This window comes from Pseudorca crassidens, chromosome 16 (assembly GCF_039906515.1).
Source record: "Pseudorca crassidens isolate mPseCra1 chromosome 16, mPseCra1.hap1, whole genome shotgun sequence".
Classification (NCBI taxonomy): domain Eukaryota; kingdom Metazoa; phylum Chordata; class Mammalia; order Artiodactyla; family Delphinidae; genus Pseudorca; species Pseudorca crassidens.
In genome coordinates, this window is record NC_090311.1 from 23704894 (window position 1) to 23728700 (window position 23807).

The 23807-nt window shown below is 42.8% G+C and overlaps 1 protein-coding gene across 2 annotated transcripts in view; it reads right to left on the reverse strand.

Moving 5' to 3' along the window:
* Positions 1-23807, reverse strand: part of SORCS3 (sortilin related VPS10 domain containing receptor 3) — a 583956-nt gene that overhangs the window by 16569 nt on the left and 543580 nt on the right. For both annotated transcript variants that reach the window (XM_067709471.1, XM_067709472.1), the window contains exons 17-21: positions 20009-20122; positions 16631-16802; positions 14137-14323; positions 8785-8918; positions 409-532 (exon numbers count right to left, since the gene is read on the reverse strand). In XM_067709471.1, coding sequence (XP_067565572.1) covers positions 409-532; positions 8785-8918; positions 14137-14323; positions 16631-16802; positions 20009-20122 — 731 coding nt within the window. The remainder of the gene's footprint in view (positions 1-408; positions 533-8784; positions 8919-14136; positions 14324-16630; positions 16803-20008; positions 20123-23807) is intronic.

A 23807-nucleotide genomic window follows, 5' to 3' on the forward strand; every position in this document is an offset into this window, starting at 1 on the left:
CTTCAAGAGCAGGGACCATGTCTCCTCCAGCTTTTGAAATCACTGGTCCCCATCCTAACAAAGAATGGATGCCACATGTGTGTGAGAGATACCTTGGCAGGTCATCAGATCTAGATGCTTCTATGACAGTCTTTCCAGCTCAGCATTCCTTCAACTTATGATACATCTCTGTCTAATGAGACCATCAGGTTTTGATGCAGACACATCACAGAAGAAATGCCTGTCCGTGATCTGCTTCTCTAACAACCTCCGTATCTATTCAAGAACAAGGTAAGAAGTAGGTTTGGATACCTTTTGTGGACCTACCTAATTTTCCTATGCCCTGGGGCATTTCCAAAGCAGTCAGCGATTGCTGCTATGGTGTATGGAGGGGACTGGCTGGGCAGGAAGGGGCATCACGGGGCTTACCGTGAACTGCGATATCTTTTGTGTCCTGGATGAGGGCATTCCCAGCAGCCACCTGGACAGTGATGGTATTGGTTCCCTCTGCTAGGAATGTGAAGGAAATGCTGCTGTCCAAGGTGATGAGGGGCTAAAAGAGAGAAGCAGGAACACTTATTTAGTCCTTTATGGGATATCAGATTCCCTCCTTTCCTGTAAATCTCAGACTGTCACCAATCTGCATAGCATTTGCATATCCCCAAGGGATCCTAACTTGAAAAAGGAAAAAAAAATGCACAGCTTTCTGAAACTGTGATTGTATATCCAGTATCCAGGAAGGGCATTAATATACTTGAAATGCACTGTAAAATGTTAATTCTGAGAGATGAAGATAAGACTGGGCACCCTGGATTTTGCACGTCATTCTACTCCTTCTCCTGGGGCAAAGTAGAAGCATCTTTTGTAATCTATTCCCAGTGACTCTGGGCATAGGCGATCACTTTTCTCTTTTCCTCTAATATTCCGTGTCACTTCTATTTTCATCCTGTATTCCATCGGGCTGTAAGATTTTTCAGAGAAGTGACCATATCTTATTTATTTTTGTATCAACCACCCTTGGCAAATTGTCTTACATCTAGCAGAATCCGTATATAACTTGGATGTATGGTCATATTATTGACATTTTGTTTGGTCATATCTGTGTTTTCCATTGCAAGGCATTTCTAACAATTTAAATAAGTTGGAAAACATATAAACATGCATATCTGTGCTCACTTTTTAATCTTTTTTCCCTTTCTGTTTTCTTTCCCTGATCATAACAGACAGGGACTTGTCAAGGATAAAGAAAGAGAATAAGCATATATTTTTTCTTGGGAATTAGGATCTTGATAGAAGCAGGTGCTTACTGGAGAGAAGAGAATGCAGATTCTGCGACTGAAGAGTCATTATTCAGTGATTATCTTGAAGCCAGTGCCCTCTCGAGTTATCTGGTGTTTGCAAGGTAAGACATATTAGTAGGAGGCTTCTCTAAGGCAGCTCGTGAAGAGATGTCACAAGTGCAGATGAGCAGACCCCTCTCCTCTCTGTGTGTTAGGACGACAATAGGATAGAGTAATGATGTAGCCAGTCGGGGATGTGTAGAGTTTCCCTTTTAAAATGTGGGTATCAGCCAGTGTTCACACAGCACACCCGTGCACCTGGACCCTGCAGAGGCTCAGAGAGGCAGCTTTCAGACAGCGTCCCTCCTGCAAAACTGAAATTCCTCTCTAGCTCAGAATTTTCAACTGGGCCTCTGAAACAATCATTTGATTTCTTGGCTTTAATATTCTATTGCTCTATTTTATGACCAGGCTGATGGCTGGAGTTGGACAGGATTAGAGATATCGCCCTAAGCTTTCTGACACCCTTTCTTCTCTGCTTGCTAAATGAAAGAAAGAAGTGAGTACTGAAAGAGTTACACTCTTTATCTTAACTGTGGGTAAACCCCAGAGCCCAAGCGTGCTTCTCCGTATTTATGGCTCTGTGATGATATGCACAAGGGTGTGGCCTTATTAATTAAACAACAAATGAGGTACAAGTAGGTTCTGTGATGAAAATCAACTCCCATGGGCCAAAAGTGGCTGTTTAGTGTCCTGTGTTGAGAAGGAAGCTGAAGTTAAGTTGGGCTCGGCATGGCAATGTCAGCCACTGACATGGAATAAAGGAAGAATGTGTGCCACTGAGTTACCGCCTTTAGTATAACAAGAACAGAGACTTGCTACTCTGGCTCTGTTACTATTTTAATGAATTACCTTGGGCAAAATTTGTCCCCACTGTGTGCCTTAGGTCTTTATCTTTTAAATTAAAGGTTTGGGTTAGAAGTTGTGAGGACTCATTCAGGAATCAGAACACATAGGATTGATGAATGGCTTTTGGCAAATTTTCTAGTTCCTACTAGTCAACTCATTATGACTTACCTGTCAGAATACCTTCAACTGCTTCAGTACCTAGGTCATATTCTTTGGAAGGAAAATGAGATACCTCTATATTCCAAACACAATGGCTAAATTTTCTTTAAAAATAATAATATCAAATATTATTGAGGATGTGGAGCCACTGGAACTCTCATCCATTTTTGGTGGGATGTACAATGGTGCAACGATGTAGGAAAAAGTTCAGTTTTACAAGAAATTGTGATAATTTTTTCCAAAGTAGTTGTAACATTTGATATTTATGACTTAGCAATTGAAGTCCTGGGGATTTAGTCAAGATAAAGGAAAAAGCCACAAAGAAAAGAACATGTTTATAGCAGTACATTCATACTAGCCAAAAACTGAAAAGAACCTAGGAGAATTTATCAATAGGAAAATGAATAAACAAGTCATAGTATATGCATATAATGAACAGAAAAGAACAAATATTGATATATACAACAGTATGGATAAGTCCCCAAACCATAAGAAATGAAAGAAGCCTTATATGAAAGAATTAACGTGGTATGATTACATTAAAAGAAGTTCTAGAAAAGGCAAATCTAATTCATGACTAAAAAAATAGGGACTGGTTCTGGGGGTTGGGGTGGGAATTGACCAGGGGCATGAGAGAACTTTTGGGAGTGATGCTAATACTATGTATCTTGATAGGAGTTTGGGTTACAGGTATTTGCCTTTGTTAGAACTCAGGAGCTACACACTTCAGATCTGTACATTTCACTGTTGATACATTTCATACCCCCCGGGGGAAAAAGTATAAACAAATAAAGGACTCTAGCTAATGATTTGCCACCTAAAGCATTTAGGACAAGGCATGTAAGTGTCTGAAATAAATCAAAATTTAAGATGGTTGATGGCTGAACAGAGGGATGGACAGATAAACAGACATGATAAAACAAGCACAGTAGATGTTAATGATGGAATACAGAGGGTGGGTGTGTGAATGTTCACTTCAACTTTAGTTTGTGTTTGAAGTTTTTAATAATAAAATGTTGGGAGAGAAACAAAACAAAAAAGCAATAACTGATGTGATGTTTTTCTTTTTGTTTGTTTGTTTGATCCCATGAATTGCTCTGCCCGTAACTGTATCACATTGTCCTTCCATTTTGGTTACTGCCCTCAGCTATCTCTAATCTCTTCCCAGCTCTCGGCCCCAGGATACTTTTCTCCACTAATGGTTGTCTCTTCAGGGAATCTGCACGACTATCACGTCATCTTCTTCAGCTTTCAGGGGTCTACATGGCCCCTGCTCCCCTTTCTCTGCACACTCGTCTTATCTTAGGCTTGGGTGATGGTGCTGTCCCAGACAATGATATCTCTTTCTGAGAGGAGTGGAATTCCTCCTGTCCCAGCAGATTTGGTCTCCTCTCTATCTGGCTGCTTTCCTAGAAGATCCAGGAACCAAAGAAGGATGCACGTCTGCAGGACAAGGGAATGCCATCTGAGGTGGGAGGGAGCACGCCATCCCACCAGCCAGTCCGGGGCTCTGAGCCACAGCAAACAAACTGTGTTGAATGTGAACACTTGGCCCCCAGGTAACAGGCCCCAGGCTTCTACCCTAGGGAAATGGCAGAAGCTAATTCTGTTTTCCAAATTGCTTTTGTTTTTCATCAGCTGTTGTGACATCATGGCTGATTTTACCTTCCTTGTAAAGCTGGAACACTCCACGGGATTCTTGAGTTCTTCACTGGCCACCCATGTCTAGTGTACAACACTAAATTAAATCAAGTATTTTAAGGTTCATTTACTAACTCTACTAGGCAAGCAGACACATTTATTAAGCCAGAACTCTGTTAATCCCAGCAAATTGGCCTGTTAGAGCCCCACAGATCCAACAGGCGGCCGATTGACTTCTCCGTGTTTTGTCCAAGCTGCAGGGCCAGCCCACAGCAAGGCTCACGTCCTGCCTAGGCTGCAGGCTGCATCCCTGCCCACAGAGGATCCCTCATGTGCAACAGGTCATGTAGTATCCACGAAGCCCAGCAAGCCATCAATGAAGCTCTGAGTAACTAGTTAGGAGATTCCCATGTGACTAATGGATCAGGGAGCTTCAGGGAAATGTCTGGATGCAGCCTACACCAGATTCCCAATACATAGTAAGTCAAGTTAATATCGAATATTATAAAATCCCCACAATTTAAATGTACACCTTGATAAAACCTTCCATTCCTAAATTGGACAGACTATGTAATCACTACACTTGCCTCCCTTAAAACCTTCAGAAGATTACATATGTGGAAAGTGCTTTACTTTATGAAGTGGAGAAGGCAAGATATATAATTGTGGATATGCTATGATGAGAACTACATGAGAGAAAAGTCTAAAATACATAAAAAGACCAAAAATAAATAAAGTAAATAGTACCTAAATATGTGTTATGACTATGGGAGTATTTTGAAAATTTATAGTTTTGGGGAAAAAAAATTCCCTCAAACACGCACACACACACACACACACACACACACACACACACACACACCTGTAAAAACTCTTCAAAAGTATCTCATTGTTGAAAATATCACTGTCCATGAACCTGGTTCTATCTTCCACTAGCCTATCCTAAATCTAAGTTTCTATGACAAACTAAAACACATCCGGTTATGTCATTCAAAGCCATTTGTCGTCTATCCTCCCCAGTTTTAGTTTTTTATGCAATTTCTCCCCAAATGAATCCCTCTTTCATAGTGTCTGTCTACACAGAACACAAACAGGCCCAAAGCCTTACCAGTGGGCACAAATCCCTTCCCCTCCTCTCTGGCCTCAACTCTACCACTCCTTCAATGCCAGCTTAGGACCAACTTCATACACAACTTGCTCCAAGACCAAGAAGCCCGGCATCCATCCCCCCCTAGGCTGCCTGGCTGGGCCAGTAATGTTACATTCCTATTATCATTCCTTACAGTATCTATTTTGGGATGTTAACCTCATCTTCTTGAACAGATTGTTTCTTAAGGGCAACAAATGGAATTTATACTGCTTTGTGTTCCTCATAAGATTCAGCACAAAATGCAGGTTCTCGAGAAAGATCCACGGAGCTACTGATACAATTTAGCATCTCCCGCTGACAGACCTGTAGGTATATGGGCCTGTAGTTGGATTTCAGGAATGCTTGCTCTCTTCTCTCTATTCGTACATCATCACACTTGCTCACCGATCATTGTGTGTGTGTGTTCATCTTGCCTTCTCATCAGGACTGTAATCTCCTTGAAGATAGAGACAAGATTGTAAGTCCTCTTCTGTTTCTAAGGGCACCAAGCAGAGGGGTGGCTATAAAGGTTTGTGGGAGGTCAACTGATTCTTATTGGGAGGTTGATTTAATTCAACCACCTGGGCAACCTGTCCAATCCAATTCACCTGGTCACAACATAGAAACAGACACACACAAACACATACACAGGGGATCATTTCTCCTTCATCAGCGATGTTCTGATGATTAAATAACATATATGAAGAGCCTAGTGCAAGGCCAATGCTAGAAAGAAATGCTCAAAATTAGTATTAGCTCCTTTTACAGATCGGTTTGTTCATCACAGGTAACCACATAGCTCGACACTCAGAGCACTCACCAAGACACCCAAAGACACTCATTCATTTGCCAGGAAAATACAATGCTCACTACATCAATTTCTGGGCACTGTGGCCACACTGATGTGTTTCTGTCATGGTGCTTGCAAAAGCACTGAAGATGTAACTCTTTTAAATGGATGGAATAACCATGCTTGAAGGTGGGAGAGAAATCTCTAGAACCATGTCAGATTTGCCACTGAGATGTAGATGCCATTGATGCAAAGGATGAGCACAACAGTGACTGGATGTGTTCTAAGCACTTAAATATCATTCTTTACTTAATCCTCAGAGCAATATTAGAGTGTAGTAGCTACCAGTCTTATTCTGACATCACAATGAACAAAACTAAGGCACAGAGAAATTACCTGATTTGACAAAAGGCATGCAGCAAGGAGAATCTGAGTCTGGACCCCAACCCAGGTTTGTCTCATTTCAAAACCACTCTGTTCCAATGCCTCTAATGTACTATCATTCTCTTGGCTTTTTGGGAAGAAAAAACCAACTAGTAAGACCTTTGAGATCTTGGGTATTTGTACAGCACGTTATGCTCAAGGTTATAGATGGAAATTCCTAACCTAAGAAGTACTTCAGGTCATCCTCAATTAAAAAAATAAAACCATAATGCCATTCTGCAATTTTAAAATTTCCCTCTCATAATACAGATTAGATAGATAGATAGATGATAGAAAGATACTTCAAATAATAACTCAATGATGATCATGGATTAGATATTAGTATCCTTGATTTAGAGAAAACAACACTGAGCTTCAGATCAGGTGATTCTTTCAGACTAACAGATAATTGTTAGAGAAATAGAAACTAGGCTCTCCAAACACTTTGTCCACTTCTCTGTTGATCAAATATTTATTAGACACTGTCTGGTATTTCAGGCCTTAGAATAAACACCCAAAGAAAAAAATGGTGCTATAGAGAAACACTATCTTTGGTTCCTTGTGGTCTGTTGAGTTCATTGGGTTCATGATGGCCAAGAACTGCCCTCCCTACACACAGTTGTCTCCCAGTAAAGATCAACAGGTGAACAAACACTAACAGAAAAGAACTCCCTGGCTGGACAGCCCAAACCTCACATCCTCAGAGGTGAAATGAACTTAAAATCCTTCTCTGATGTTCTCCTCCTAGAAGATTTTCTCTTTTTTTTCCACCATGTATGTCTGCTGGTGTTTTAAAGCAGAATTTTAGGGTCTGTGATCTCCAAACAGGGTGATGCAGAGAAAGCATCCTGGGGCTGGGGGGCACATGGTAGATGGGAATTAGGAGACCTGGGTTTAGGTCTGGCTCGACAGCTAAACAGCTGTTTGACCTTAGGATGCTCATCTCACACAGGGAGCTTCACTTCTCTAATATACTAAATGGGGAATCTCATTAACTAACCTCCTACCTATTGTCTTGGTGAATAATAACACCAGAAATGCAAAAGCATCATAGTCTATACTAAGAACTTGAAAGTATACAGCACAAATGATGCAAACAGGAAATTGTCCCTTGCGTCCATAAATCTAATTCAGTCTTTTATCAAACCATCCTAACAGTCAGTTTTTACACCGAAATAGAAAGCATCCATTTAGTGAGTAAACTAGTCTGTGCCAGGGAGATACACAGTATCTTACTTAGTTTTCACAGAAATCGAGATGATGCAGGCATTATTCCCTCCAGTTTGCTGTTGAGTGAATTAAATTTTAGGTCAGATCACTTGATTAAGCTCACATAATAAACATGTAGCAGCGCTAGAAACCTAACCCTTGTCTCTCTGACCCCAAGGTCCGTATTCTCTCAACCACATCACGCTACCACCCTGGAAAAGAGCAGGATTTACAACATTGTAAACCAACTATACTTCAATAAAATGTTTTTTTTTAATTTAAAATAAGAGCAGGGATGAATCATCTCCCACTCTCACCATGCAAAAGCTGAAGTTCTCTTCGGTCATCTCATAACAAACAAACAAAACTGGCACTGTTCCATTCCTTTTTAAAAGGAATTACTACACCAGCAACTGAATATTTATTTCCCCTTTCTTTAGATATCCAGCATTTCTGAGTCTGATATATCTTTCATAAATTTTTTTTTTAAAGTAAAGGTCTAAGATGAGCAGTACCAATCACATCAAGAATGACTAGAGAAAATGCAAAGACAAAAACAGGAAGAGCGAAAACCATGCAGCCCTTAAGCTGAGGAACCCTCAGCCACACTGCTCTCAGCTTCTGTCGTACGAGTGTGGTTATCCTTGAAAAAGCTTCGTCATCACCAGTTGCCAGGAGTAGGGAGTATCTGCAAAGTCCAGAGTTTGGCCCTGAAGTCCCTTTCTTTGAGACTTGGCAACATCAGTACCATGCCTAAGAGGAAGAACGTCAGCACCTGGCCCTAACAGAACACCTAGCAGGTCTTGCTAAAGATGCTTTACGTACATCATTATCCCATTCGACGTTCGCTGCCCTGCACTTAGATATCTAATCCGTGTTTCACAGATGGTGTCGCTTAATTTCAGAGATGCTAAATGACTTCCTTGATATTATGCAGCAGGTGAGTAGAAAGGCCGGGATTAGAACAAAATGGAACAACATCAATATTAGAAATATTGGTTAGAGGGGCAAGAACAACCAGGTTTGTACAGATTCTCCAAGTACCCTTCCTTCCTTAGGATTATTTGAACTTTCCCTATTGTAACAACGAACTTGCTGTAGGAGGGTATGTCATATTCAATTACGTGGATTCATAGCTTCATTTAAGTACCCCCTACTGCCCACATCCCCCCTCTGCACCCCCCCCACCCAACATCAACACAGAAGTTAGAACACGGGGACATTCGGTATAGACCTAAGCACACACCAGTCAGAAAGGGCCAAACCTTTGTACTGTTGCCGAACCACCAGAAATAGGTCAGGGTCCCCAGCTGGCTGGGCCACACAACGGCACTGATGTTGACCTCCTTGTTTCTTATGGCAACAAATGGAACTCGGAGATGAACGTGCTCCACGGGACCTAAGGGAACAAGGAGAACAATGTCAGTGTTTCTATTCCTGGAATAAACAAACAATCACACTCCCAGATTCTTAATCGTAACCTCTGTTACCATCACCTATAATAAAACAAGGATTGCAAACTCACAGATGTTGAGAAGTGTGTCTGTGTGTGTGTGTGTGTGTACTTGAAATGAAGTACCACGTATAATAGGGAACTCAAATCGGGCTTCAGATCTTTTCAGTGCCATCTGAATTTAATTTCCATCCGATGAGCCCAACCTCGAATGCTTATGAACCTCCAGCCCAAGGACAAAGCTAGTTTACTGGACACCTAGTCAATAAATAGGAAGATAAAGCGTGGTCTCTTGCATTTCTGCCGATTAGCCTGTATTGTGATTGGGGGTCAGTGCATTGTAGGGAGGGCTCCGCCATTATCCTCAATTGTTAATTGGCCCCATCTTGTTCAACAATCGGCCATTGTGCCTGTCATCTGCAACACTCAGTGGGTATCGTTCAGAGGCTCGCAAGGCTGTTTTATAGAAAGGAAAGAGCCCATCTCCCTAAATTGAAGGAGAAATAAGTGTCAGGTTCCCAAATAATTTAAAAAGCTGCTTGCCTAAAGGCGACCAAGCTTGTATTTTTTTTCTTCCTCAGAAAACTGATGTAAGCAGTCTCAGGTTCTAAACTAGCAAGTAACAGAATAGATTGGAACCCACCCTGTGCATACTAAGTGAGGATTTTAATTTAATTCATTTCCAAAATAACGTGAGAAGAGGAAAACGCTGTTGGAAAACGTTAGTGTATCAGCATTGCCTTTGTGGGTTAGATCGGTTATTTTTTAACTCTGTGGGATTTTCTCCCCCACCCTTACCCCTTTCTTTTTCCTTTTTGTTTTCTTTTTTTCCTACCTACTTCCTTTCCTGCCTTTCTTCCCTTCCTTATATCCTTCCTACTTAGCCAAATCCAATGAAAATCTTCTAATTATCTGTCCACACTAAGTCAGAGCACATTTCCCTGGTTTCCACCATGATGGGGTCGATGAGCTAAAGTGACTAAAGGTCACAGCTGTGGCATGGCCAGCTCTTTAGCCTGGGCGCCTTGAGTTCTTCTCATGGGTGGGACATTTTCCAGGCCACCCAGCCTTCACTATTGATGTCTTGGGTTATTTTGGAGACAGCTCAGTTTAAAGGGAAGAAAACAGATGGATACTTTTCACTTCTGCTCCTGTTTAATTTTAGATGTATGACCTTTTCCTCTATCTTACAGAACCTTGAGTCTACACAGACTGTTATGCTGTGCCCTGCCTTCCTTACAGTAATAAGAACATATGAAAGTGATGTGTGGATGTTAAAGGTATCATATAATTAATTGTGTGCTGACACTGTTTCCACCACCACCACTACCACTCCCACCACATCATCACTGTTACTGTGTATCACTGTGTAGAAGTCCCTCTTGAGAGAGTGAGCGTTCTGAGTCTCACCGGGTACCTCCTATGTCGTAAGTAAATTTATATTGGGATAAAAGGTGTTTGGACAGGGACTGATGTTCGGGTGAGGAGATCAGCCAGACTGGCTTGCCACCTCCCAGATGATATTTTCCTGAACAATCAACAAGTGAATCTGTGTATCTACAGCGTGAAAATATTCCTTGCCTACTGCTCTCTCACCTGACCCCAGACATACGGTTCCTCAAGATTTCTTTCAACAAATAATTTCAAACCTGTCACTTCAGATACACATTTGGCTGAAGGTTTAATTATTTTCAATGAGTAAATCTGTTTAATTATTTTTGTATGGTTTGACTGTTGGTGAGAATAAACACACACACACACACACATACACACACACACACGCGTGAGAAAATATCACCTACTTTTCATTGCTATATTTACTCATTCTTAGGAGTTTTTCTGGTTTATCTCTCTTTGTTGTTTGTGTGTTACTGATCATTGTGGAAGAGAATAAGGTAATGGGAAGGGGACCCTGGCCCGGTCATGAATCTGGGTCTTATTTTAACACCTCAGAGTTGTTCTTCGTGCCCAGATTCACATCCCTCATTCTTCTCCTGCTGGGAAAAGGGCCCCTTTTATGCTCAAAGTCAATGCTTCTTTTTTTTTTTTTAATTGAGGTATAGTTGATTTACAATATTGTGCTAGTTCCAGGTGTACAGCAAAGTGATTCGGTTATACACATATACATATATATAAATATTCTTTTTTTTTTTCTTTTTGCGGTACACGGGCCTCTCACTGCTGTGGCCTCTCCCGCTGCGGAGCACAGGCTCCGGACGCACAGGCTCAGCGGCCATGGCTCACGGGCCCAGCCGCTCAACGGCACGTGGGATCTTCCCGGACCGGGGCACGAACCCGTGTCCCCTGCATCGGCAGGCGGACTCTCAACCACCGCGCCACCAGGGAAGCCCTATAAATATTCTTTTCTTCAAATCTTTTCGATTATAGGTTATTACAAGATATTGAATATAGTTCCCTGTGCTACACAATAAATCCTTGCTGTTTATTTGTTTTACATACAGTAGTGTGTATCTGTTAATCCCACGCTCCTAATTTATCCCTCACCCTCTTCCCCTTCGGTAACCGTAAGTCTATTTTCTATGTCTGTGAGTCTGTTTCTGTTCTGTAAATAAGCTCATTTGTACTATTTTTTAGATAACGCTGCTGTCTTATCTCTCTCCCTCAAAACGCATGGAGCCCATTCCCCTGGCCAGCTCATGGGAACCCTGGGCTTTTCCACAGTTCAGTGATGTCGCTATGACTCATGGCCCTAGACAGGCTTCTCAGCTTTCGGTCACTCAGAGGCTTCAGCTCAACCAGGGCTTACACTGTTGGGTACTTTGATACCCCAAAATATAAAATGAGACCTCCTTCTCCCTAAACTCATGCCAAACACAAAAGGGGTGGGGCTTCCACGAATTAGAACACCATCAAGCGTGGCCACACATATGCCAGCTTCAGGACAAGTACATTTGGGTAAACAGAATCTCAAGCAACAACATCAAACAGCTTTTCAGGGCAAAGAACCCGAGCCGGAAGCTCCAGACTTCAATCTACAGCTAAACCGTGGATCAGGGAGAAGAGAGCTGAGGGATTCAGGAGGGAACACAGCAAACTCTTAAAACCCGCACCGTCAAAGAGAGCTCTTTCTGATAAAACTCTAATAATCTGTGCGAGATTGGTTATCATGGGCGGCTAACAACTACCTTTGTTAGCTAATGGCCCAAGATGAGGCCAAGAGCAGTTTCCACTACAATAACTGTCTGGTAAACGCAGCCATGATTGATTTGGAGGAAATTATGAGCACGAAAAAAGTTTCAAGGGACATTTCCTTCTTCACGCACGTAACCCACAGTATGAACCTGTTCCCTGCTCTTGTGTGTTTTTTTGCCACTGAAATACATTGGTCACTGTGTCTGGCAGGCAAGGCCCACTCTTGGCAGAATTAGGAACATGGGTGGGGCAGGTCGTTGGAATAGAGGAAAGAAAATGTTTTTTCTTTGTCTTCATTTTTAAAGGCGGCAGAAGTGTCAGGTAGAAAGTGAATGGCAAGTACTTAGTAGTTACTAGAGCAGGTAACACTCAGCATGTGCCAGGCTGGGTGCTAAGTGGCATTTTGCACACTGTGCAGAACAACACTGATGCTGACCTGAGATCATCATCTTTAGAAAGACCTGTGGGCAAGATTGGCCCTTTGCTGGCATCTGGGAACTTGGCTCTGGGAGTGTTTCCAGCCAACAGTGAGCTGATAAGATTGGTTCACTCTGCCTATTTTTTTTTTTTTTTTAACCAATGATAGGGTTTATTTTGAAAAAATGCTTTCCTCGGGGAGTCTGGAATTTTGGTATACCGTAGGCAGAGGATGGCTACTTGACCAGTCCCCAGTAAAAGCCACAGGCACTGAGTCCCCAGTGAACTTCTCTGGTAAATAGCCCTTCATATGTGTTGCTACAACTCATTGCTGGAGGAATTATGAATGTTTTATGTGACTCCATGGGGAGAGGACTCTTGGAAGTTTGCACCTAGTTTCCTCCAGACTCTGTCCCCCTGGCCTTTTCCCTCTGCTGATCTCGACGTGTCTCCTTTCAGTGTAATAAATTATAGTCTGAAGTATGACTATATGCTGAATCTTATGAGTCCTTCCAGCAAATAACTGAACCTGGGAGGGGATGTCTTGGGGACCCCTGACACACACACATAATCCAATTTGATTCTCATGGCCTTGCTATAATCTAAGTATTAAAAGTGAGGAAACAGGGGTCTGTAAAGACTAAGAAAGTTGACTGACAGTAGACATTTCACAAACGGATATGATCAGAATTCAAACACAGGTCTCCCTTGCTCTAAACATGGCTCATAAACACCTTGCACACCCCCCACCCGGGTTTCTGACCTGTTGCTTCTGACACAGAATTATTATTGTCGGTGTGGTGTGGTTATCACCCCTGGGGCTATTGGTGGCCCGTTTCTCACAGTACCTTCCCACCCTCACCAGAATGTAAACTCTGCAAGGGCAGGGCCATCTCTGTATTGTTGCCTCCCAGTGCCTAGCAGAAGCCTTGCATATATTAAGAACTCAACAAATATTCATTGAATAAATTAGTAAATGATTGGGTGTGTTATCTGTGTTTCCTATTTATTGTTACAAGATCCCTGTGAAGCAAGGTGCCCGTTAGAATTAAGGCATTTTGAAACTGAAGTTCAGAAGACCCAGAGAAGAAATCATTTATCTCACAGTCATGTAGTGTGGCGTCTTTAAGGATATAACACGTATAATCCAGGTCTTTCTCCATGCACTTACCTCATCACTGCTGGTCCTTATGCTGCTATTGTGACCAGAATGCTAGGAGACCAGCTAGGTCACTGTTTGCCAGGGACCTTTTTTTTTTTGCGGTACGCGGGCCTCTCACTGTTGTGGCTTCTCCCCTTGCGGAGCACAGGCTCCGGACGCACAGGCTCCGCGGCCATGGCTCACGGGCCCAGCTGCTCCGCGGTATGTGGGATCTTCCCGGACCGGGGCACGAACCCGTGTCCCCTGCATCGGCAGGCGGACTCTCAACCACTGCGCCACCAGGGAAGCCCACATCTCAATCTTTTGATTGAGGTCATCATTAGGGGTAGTAGTCACACCAAATCTTGCTCAGCTTGGAATCCTGGGAAGTCTGAACAAAGGGAGTTGTCAACTGGGAAGAAAGTAAGAGAGGCGATGGCTCACGCTACTTACAAACCACGTGCAGGAAGAGGACAGCTGTGTCTGAGCCCAGGTTGTTCTCCGCATGGGCCGTCACCTGGAAGATCCCCGCACTCTTGTACACGTGCTTGATGCCGTCCTCGATGGGACTGAAGTTAGCATAGGACACTGCAATCCCATCCCCAAAGTCAAGCTGGATGTTTGTCCTTTGGAGATCACCCTGCAAGGTGGAATAGCAGTTGGCCTGGGCCCATTCACATGGTCCAGCCTGATTCCTATTTGATGCTTGGTCCTGGGCCTTCAGCAGCATCCTCTGAGGCCCTAATCTCTCCCAGAGGGCTGAAACACCCTCGACACAATCGTCAGACTCTCTCTACTGGGCACTATGGACAGGTACTATGGACCTATTGCCCCTGTATGCCCAAGCTTGGGGCAGCCTGATTTGGTTGACACCGCCAATTATGGATAAGGTAGAGCCTCTGTGAAGCTATGAACTGGGGAAGCCAAGGGCTTCCCTGGCTCCCTCATACACATTGTTCAATAATTTCTCTCCTGTGTCACCATCATTATTGTCGTCCTCCTCATCATCATAGTAGTAGTAGTAACAGCTAATACTGATAAAGTTGCTTTTCAGTTCTAAGCAATTAATCCCCTCACAACTCTATAACGTAGAGAGTATTACTGGGCCCATTTCTAAAATGGGGACAAAAATAAATTAAGTAATTAGATCCAAGTCTTTGCAGCCACTACTGGAAGAGCCAAGTTTTGAACCCAGGCAGCCTGGTGTCAATACTCTCAACCACCTCAATACTCTCAATGCTATAACTATAATTGTCCCATTTTTTAGAATTTATTATTAGGTTCCAAGCATTATGCTAATCACATATTATATAATACCATCTTTAAAGTAACTCTGTGAGATAGGATGATTATTTCCATTCTACAGATGAATACTGCATACCAGCTGAAACTAGACCTGTGCTCTGTTGACCTTGGGTCTCCCTAAACCTGCCTAAGCTCCCTCTTCCCTAAAGCCTTTCTTGACCATCTCAGCTCACAGATATTCCTGCCTCTTGAGACGCTAAGAGCCCCCGGGTGCTGCATGTGGAGGTGATGTCAGTGGTTCAGTTGCATGCATCTTACCATCCCAAGTTGATCCTTAGCTTATTAAGGGCTGATATTGAACCCCATCCTTTCTTGTCCTTCTCCCCCCTGTATTGGGCCAACACTCTGGATAAATTAAATTGAACCTGACCATAAGATAAGGATCCTGGATGAAAAAGAAGAGTTGGGTCTCTCTACTTATTGACAAAGATGGTTGATGGAATAAAAAGAGAAATACATCATTTTAGAATTATCTGCCCAGTGAACGTGCATTCATCACATTCTGTGCATTCTGTCTCTTCCCCCGTGGCAACCCAGAGGTGAGTTGGTTGGTATCAAAATATTAATAGGCGCTACCTTGCCCCTCACACGATGTCAACTACCCTTGAGTTTATGAATATAAATTAAAGGGAAATGAACTGAAGGCAATTCAAATGGATAAGATCATGGCTCTTCACATCTATTCAAGAGAAGTTTTTTATAGAGCTGGTCCTGGAAACTCCCTAGTGGGAATGTGATCATGACCTCCTCTGAATATTAAATTTCTTTAATTTAAGCACCCAGTGTGGATGAAGCCTAAAGAATCTGTCAGCCCGGGATAAGGAACCCTCACCGTCCTGTCCAGTGTGGGCCAGACTTTAAAGGTCTCTAAAGTATTCAGAGTTAGGGGAAAAACTCCTGGCCTGCTTTGGTCTCCTTCCAAACTCTCAAGAGCACACAGTAATTTGCATTTAAATTTAGATGGCTTTGTAAATCAGGCAAGCTTTCTTGCCCCAGCACCTCAGAAAGGAGTGCCTGAAAAATTCCCTGGTTTGGAAACAGATGAAACAACTCATACAGGAAGCAAGAAGCATAGAGCAGAGCTATTTCTACCCTGGAATGAACGAACGCAGTCTGATTTTACTGCCGAGATTGCAGAAGACCTAAAAAGTGAACTAATGGAGCAGGTAGCTGATGGAAAATCAGCTCATATGACATTCTTTATAAAATTAAGTTTAAAGGGTTAGAATCACTTCCCCCCACCCTCACACTCATACTTTCAAGACCCTTTGAAAGCCTTGTTGGGCTTTTCTAATCTGTGGGATTAAGGGTTTAAAAAAAAAAAAAAGGAAAAAATGTGAATTTCCTTCTTCCGGCAAAGTTTACAGTATACAATCTAATGATAATAAACATTCCTCCAAAGATGCAGACCCTAAAGGGATACCTCAAAGAATATATTCAAATTTGCACCTGCCCAGAGACAAGGGTGCCCCACTTCTGTATTGTGGAATGAAGGGAACAGGGTCCCTAAATATCCCAAGACCTCACCATTGACTTTGTTACAAGGACTGGTGGGAAAACGTGATCTTCTCTTCCCATCTGGAAGTGGGCAATGACCTGCCTGTGAGTTCTGACCTCACAGACGCAAGAGGGTCTCCCCTACCTCCTCCATGAGGATGATGAAGGTCGCATTGTGCCCCTGCTCTGCCACCAGGCGCCCATCGGTCGTCACCACGTGGAGGCCGTGAGGGGCTTTTCCGGGGCATATCTGGGCCTTGGCGGTGTACTTCTCCCTCAGTCCGTCTGTGCAGTTGTTGGACACGATCCGCCGGTACCTGAGAGGTATTGACCATCGTCAGTGGTGGGGTTTGTGCCAGTGTGTGCACCCTCGCATGCGCACATACGGCAGAGCGTGCAGGAGAACAAGAGCGAGACAGAGATTCCGCACAGCTGCATCTAAAGGCTGAGTCCCAAAGACAACAGCCATTTAGGATGCTAAGCAAACGCTGAGAAACTGCTATCCCTCCATCTCAGAAAGAGCAGCTCCTTAAACATTATTATCGATCCTACTGGTGAAACGCAGATCGCATCAGTGTCTAAACCAGGCAAGAAAAATCAATGTCTGACTCACACATGATACAGGAGGATACAGACCCACTGGACTAGGAAAGCAAGGAAAGCAGGTGCTTCTCTCTGTGATGGAGAGACTTGTGCCTACCTCCCTGAGGCCAGAAAGCAGCTAGAAGATCAGCCTTCTAACTATGACCACTCAGGAAGCCTCTTCTGGTCTTCCCTCTACCCCCAGGACATCATCCCATCCCCTAATACCTAATAGCCTTTACTGTGGAGCCACTGGGCTCTTTTACAGCACATTTTCTCTCCTTGTTAATATTTCATTTCTCACTCATCACCAATGCCAGACTAGAAGCACAAGTTTGAAACTCCTATTTGATCCCGCTGTGGTAAAACTGCCTCAAAGAAGAAGCTTGCATGGGAAAACCTCCCCGTAAACACTGTGACCTTCTAGGTTAAAGGCATCTTTGCGCACAGTGATGACATGACATCTCGCTTGACCACTGACCCCAGCACGTGAAACCGAGAGCTTGCCCACAGCCCTGACCTGCACGACAGACTTTATTTCCAGGCACATCACTGTCTGTAAGGCTGCATAAAATCAATACTCTGGTAAAACCACATAAAATAAATGCGCCACAGACACCGACACCACCACCACCATCATCGCCATCATCACATCACATCTTTCACCCTGTGTGTCAGGAGTAATCAACCGGTCCATCCATGTTGCCTTTTTCTGGTGGCCTTGAGAGCAGGTGAAAGCAAATTCCTGATAAGTGATACCAGTCTTGCACTATCCCTGATATTTCCTCTCTCCCTGCCCCTCACGTACTGCTGAATTACCAGCCCCACATCTCCATCCAGAGATCTCAGGAGGGTGTCAAGCAAATGTTATATGTAGTTATTGCCTCATAAGCAATTATAATATATCCTCTTATAGATATATCAATATATTATTTTTAATTGTCAACTGAATTCATAATGGTTCTAGAGCTCCTCTGTCCAATAAGCTAGCCACTTTCCACCTGTGGTTACTGAGAACTTGGTTAGTGGTGTGTGTTGAAATGATAATATTTTGGACATACTGAGCTAAATAAAATATACTATCAAAATTAATTTCACTTTTTTAAAAAAACGTTTTCAGCGTGGCTATTTTAAAATGTTAAATTACACGTGTGGCTCGTATTATCGTTCTTTTGGTCAGCACTGGTCTATATAATCAAACTTTTCTAACCTATACTTTCTTGCTGAGCTTTAGTCATTTAGAAGATACTGAGTTTTACCTATGATAGATATTTTGGTGGGCATCATGTCCTAATGCACACTTGATATCACCCAACTCTTCAGCCTCAACTGGCCAGCTGGTTGACAATTTGTACTAGAAGCCAACATTTAAGCAACGTGGAGATGCACTTGTTGTGAATCTTTTGAAAAAAATGAATAGTTTTTCCTTTTCATCTTCTTGATTTATTTGGTGGCTACTTGGGGTTTTGGTACACCTAACTTGCTTAAACTTGGGTTTACCTACACATGTCACAGGATCATATGAGAAGCCCTAATGCAATTACCTTCCAGCTTATGTCCAGGTATGTTCTGTCTGGGAATTTGGTGGCGTAGCTCATCTTCTGTGCCCATTGTGTTCCTCTCCCTCAAACTTCCTAGGACTTTAGTCTCTGACACCACATGTCTTTAAGTTTCATGCTGCTGGATCTGTAGTTTGAGTGGCTTAAATCCCTAAGACCATTCACATACAATAAAATGACATCAGCAGTGCTCAAACCTCAGCTCAGATCCCAGGAATAGCTCCCTAAGAACCAAATTTTTGGCTAAAAAATGTGTGTTTCTCACAGTATCTCAGACCACTCAATACACCTCTTCCATCATGTTTTTTCTTCCTCTGTAGACATCAGTTGGGTAGACAGTACTCCTACCACCATTTTACAACCAAGTAAGCTGGTGAGTAACTTGTGTGAGATGTTAGAAGATCCATTGGAAGAGCTGAGACTGAATTCCAGAACACTTTAGTCCCTTGCTACTCAAAGCTTAGTGCTAGGACCAGCAATGCTGACATCGCATGGGAGCTTGTCGAAATGAAGAATCTCAATGCCACTCTAGATCTCCTAAATCAGAAGCTATACTTTAACAAGATCCCCAGGTGATTCACAGCACATTAAATTTTAAAAAGCACTGTCTCAGACCACCAATCCACTTTCCAAATCTGTTCTAGGTCATAGGAGTGGCAAAGGAAAGGGGAAGACAACAGATCTCCAAGGAAAATTTTTTCAAGCATCTGAGTGAGTAAGTAATAAGTGAACAAAGAGAGAAACATACATAACTTGACAAGTACAGAGAGTGTGCCTTGATCTTCTTAATCCAGGAGTTCCTAGGATGGGACTTTTGACTTTTCATTCTAAATTTTCGTCATCGGTCTACGAGAGCTTCAGTTCATCTATCACTAGAAAGCACTGTAGTATCTGCACACCACTAGTGTTAATTTATTTCCATTGGGGTCTGGAAAATAAGGTGGCACCGCCTTCCAAAAGAGAAGGCTGATCAAATAATAGCTATGGTATTTCAGAGGCAAATAGCAAAAGGTACTGAAATCTGGGTAATCAGAAATCTCTCTTTTTTTTTTAACACCTTTATTGGAGTATAATTGCTTTACAATAGTGTGTTAGCTTCTGCTGTATAACAAAGTGAATCAGCTATATGTGTACATATATCCCCATATGTCCTCCCTCTTGCGTCTCCCTCCCACCCTCCCTATCCCACCCCTCTAGAAATCTCTTTTGATGCTCCAAAAAAGCTAGCTTCAGCTAAAGAACCCTTCAGCTTTCCTCAGAAGCCACCTGTTACAAACAAACTCTATCTACACTCCACCTTGCTTCAGTAGGAATCCTCCTTTGATCCCAACTTAGGGAAACAGGGAAACAGTGATTGGAGCTCCTTCAGGTATCTTACTTACCCAGTGCTGTTAAGGTAGCTTTGACCAAGGCTGCAGTCCTTTGACGGGGATGCTGGATTGTACCAGAAAGCTGGGACACACTGGCTTTCTCCATGTCTCTCATAGCCATAGTCACTGTCGAGAAAATAAATATTGCATACTGGTGTAGATGCACAAATGTGAAAACACCCACAGGCACACACGAACACATCCCTTTAACCATCCCCAAAGCTGCAACACATTCTTTAAATGTTCCCAGTCGGGACAAATATTCATACTTTGAAAATAGATTTCATTTGGAAATAATCCCAAAGTCATTCGGAGTTCAGTGTATAGAAGACATAATAGATTATCAGATGGAGGGTCCAGGCTTAAACAAGTATGGATGTACATGATGTGGCAGGTACGCTGGCTTGGGGTGGGTGTGCGGGATGCTGTAAGCTTAAAAGGATATTTTGGATCACAGTGGATTTCCTGAAATAAGAAGATGACAACCAAGAAGATGACTTTAACGGTCAAGATTTATTTCTGTGTTCAGATTCCACATTTTATTCCAAAATGGAATTCATTGATCTTATTTTCATTTTTTCTGAAATTCTCTCTCAAACAAATATACACCTTTGCATTCACATATACACAGTCGTTCAAACTTTTCCCAACTATTTATAACACAGGTCCCTTGTTTCCTTTAGGAAAAAACAACACACACACACACACACACACACACACACAAAACCCCACAAAAACTATACTGTAGCTCTTCTCCATGTTTTTGTAAAAGCCTAGCCATAGTAAAATGAAGAACCAAAGTCTGGTATGATTTTCTGCTCCTTTCCTCCACATTCCAGAATGAGGAAGTCATCGACCATTGTAGGAGAGGCGCTCTCCCATCTGAAATGTAAATGGTGTTGCCTTACTTCTTGGACTTTTATAAAGCTCCCAGAAACATAAATTCCAGGGTAGAAAAAGAGCAACAAAGTAGGCATTTTGTAACTCTTGTAACCAACCCCAGGTCATTGAAGGTGGCTTAAATTTGGGGGAGGAGTCATGCCTCCAAGTCAAGCACCCAAAGATGTCCTGAAACCCACAGACAGGGCAGAACAATCTGGACATTTGAATACTGATCCACTAAGTGTTAATAAAACATAAAACAACAGGAAAATCGCTCTCTCCAGACCCACCCCTCCTTTCGTTTTCTGCTCTCCTATTCTTTGAGCCAAGATTTAATTAAAGTCCAATGAAAATAGATGCAAATTGTCTATGTGGGTAACTAGGATAGCAATGAAAGGGAGACAGAAAGAAAAGTTTAATTCCACATTTATTACTCAGTATGTGCCTTGTCCTGTGAAGGCCATAATCCTTATTCTCAAGGGGTTTTCAGTCTTTTGGAGAGAGGAAGACAACAGGCCTCAAATCCAACAAAAGAACAGAGTAATCAAGCAGAACACAGTGTGATACAGGATGAAGCAGTACAGTTAAGAAGTACCAATTGACTGATGAGATTATATAAATTATCTTCTCGGTTTGACCCCACCCTACCTTGTCACCACCTTCCTCCAAACCAAACTCAGGCCAACATTTAACCCTCTTTGTCTTTGTCTGTGTGATGCCCGGGGCTTTTGTGTGTGTGTGTGTTTTTAAATATAAATTTATTTATTTTGGCTGCACTGGGTCTTCGTTGCTGTGTGGGCTTTCTCTAGTTGTGGCGAGCGGGCGCTACACTTCGCTGCGGTGTGCAGGCTTCTCATTGCGGTGGCTTCTCTTGTTGTGGAGCACGGGTTTTAGGCACGCGGGCTTCAGTAGTTGTGGCACGTGGGCTCAGTAGTTGTGGCACACGGGCTCAGTAGTTGTGGCTCGTGGGCTCTAGAGCACAGGCTCAGTAGCTGTGGTGCACAGGCTCAGTTGCTCCACGGCATGTGGGATCTTCCCGGTCCAGGGCTCAAACCCGTGTCCCCTGCATTGGCAGGTGGATTCTTAACCACTGCACCACCAGGGAAGTCCTGCCCAGGGCTTTTGAAGCATTCTACCTTTTTCTGTTTCAGGTGGTTTCCTATGTATCCTTCTTCAAAATCTAGGTCTGATGAAGCCATTCTTGCTTCCCTGGACCAAACCTTTGTGGTCCTAGCATGTTAGAAACATCAAGGCTACAAAAGAGCAAACCCTTCTGTTGGTTTTGTTCGGCAATATGAGAGTCTAGACTAGGACACTGAAGGTGTTGAATAAATATTTACTGGGTGAATGATACTCTAATTACATTTTTAAATGATTGCACAGATTATCCCATGGCATCTGGTCTATTTCTGCAGGGAGACTGTGAGCCCATGGTTGACTTCCCAGTGTGGACCACAGAGAGAATCTCAGGTGCTCAACAGATGCCTGTGGAGTGACTGTGAGCTTGCGTCATTGCAAATCGCTACACGGAAAGGTGAAGGTCAAGACCAGCTTTGATACGGCGAGTTTAAATGAAACTGGAAGAAAAGGAGAAAGGGACATGTCTGTCAAGGTAATCTTTTGCCATGCCTCCCCTGATCAATGATTGGAGATCTTCCAGCCTGAGAGTTCATATGGACTCAATGTTGTGCCAGCTGGTAACTGCCCATGAGAGCCAACTTAAAATTCCAGGAATTTTGCAAGTTAGTTAATGGTTGTTAAACACAACTATTATCAAAAATTAAGTTATACAAAATTTCAATTAAATAAATTATATTCAAAGGATAATAAATACCAAAAACACAGAAATTCCTCATTATTTTGCTGCATTATTATATGCAGTAAATATTATATACAAAATGTCATTGTATATCATTTTATTATTTATGCTCTTGAAGTCATTTATGTCTATGTTTCTATACAGTAAATACATAGATACATGTTGTGCTTCCTAATTCTGCATTCAGCGATGCCATGTTGGTAACCTGAAATCAGATATGGTGGGAATATTTATAGCAATCAGCAAACACTACTAATCAGGGCTTATTTATTTGTTTCTTTGTTTCCAGAGAGCCGGTGGTTAAACATTTTCCAGTACAGCACTGAATATCTGATTTCTAAGCATTGTTTATCTGCAGAAAGTTTTGGGCTGTGGTGTGTCTGCACTACTTCTAGAAAATTCCCTGCTTCCTTTATGAGGTAAATCTACCGAATGTCCTGTGAATCCTAAGAAATATTAGTAATCTCTGAAGGAAGGGTGTTCTCCTAAGCAGCTCTGGGAAGGAGAGAAATGTCTTATTTCTCCTTGCTAAATGTAAACATCTTTAGCAGTTCTGTTCAGCTCTGCTACCTGTTAGTGATGTAGTAATTTAAAAAGGTGCATCAGGGGCTTCACTGGTGGCGCAGTGGTTGCGAGTCCGCCTGCCGATGCAGGGGACACGGGTTCGTGCCCCGGTCCGGGAAGATCCCACATGCCACGGAGCGGCTGGGCCTGTGAGCCATGGCCGCTGAGCCTGCGTGTCCGGCGCCTGTGCTCCGCAACGGGAGAGGCCACAACAGTGAGAGGTCCGCGTACCGAAAAAAAAAAGGTGCATCAGCCATGCTGCTTTGCCCCAAAGAGAAAAAGCACCTCATTAATATTTAATAACATTAATGGAAACATCACTGGCCGCCCCCAAGCTGTGAACTTCTTCATTAACTTCTGCTAAATGTATATTAAAATCTCTCATCCTGCCCAAGCTCCCTCCCAGCTCTGGAGTTTTTACAATGTCAGCAAATAAGCAGTCCCAGCTGTCGCTCCAGCTTCTTGAGGAAAGGTGGTTTTCTGTTGAATTGTGACATTTGGAGAGAATGTACCAGAAAGTTTGACTTGCCTCTGGGAAGTAAGCTA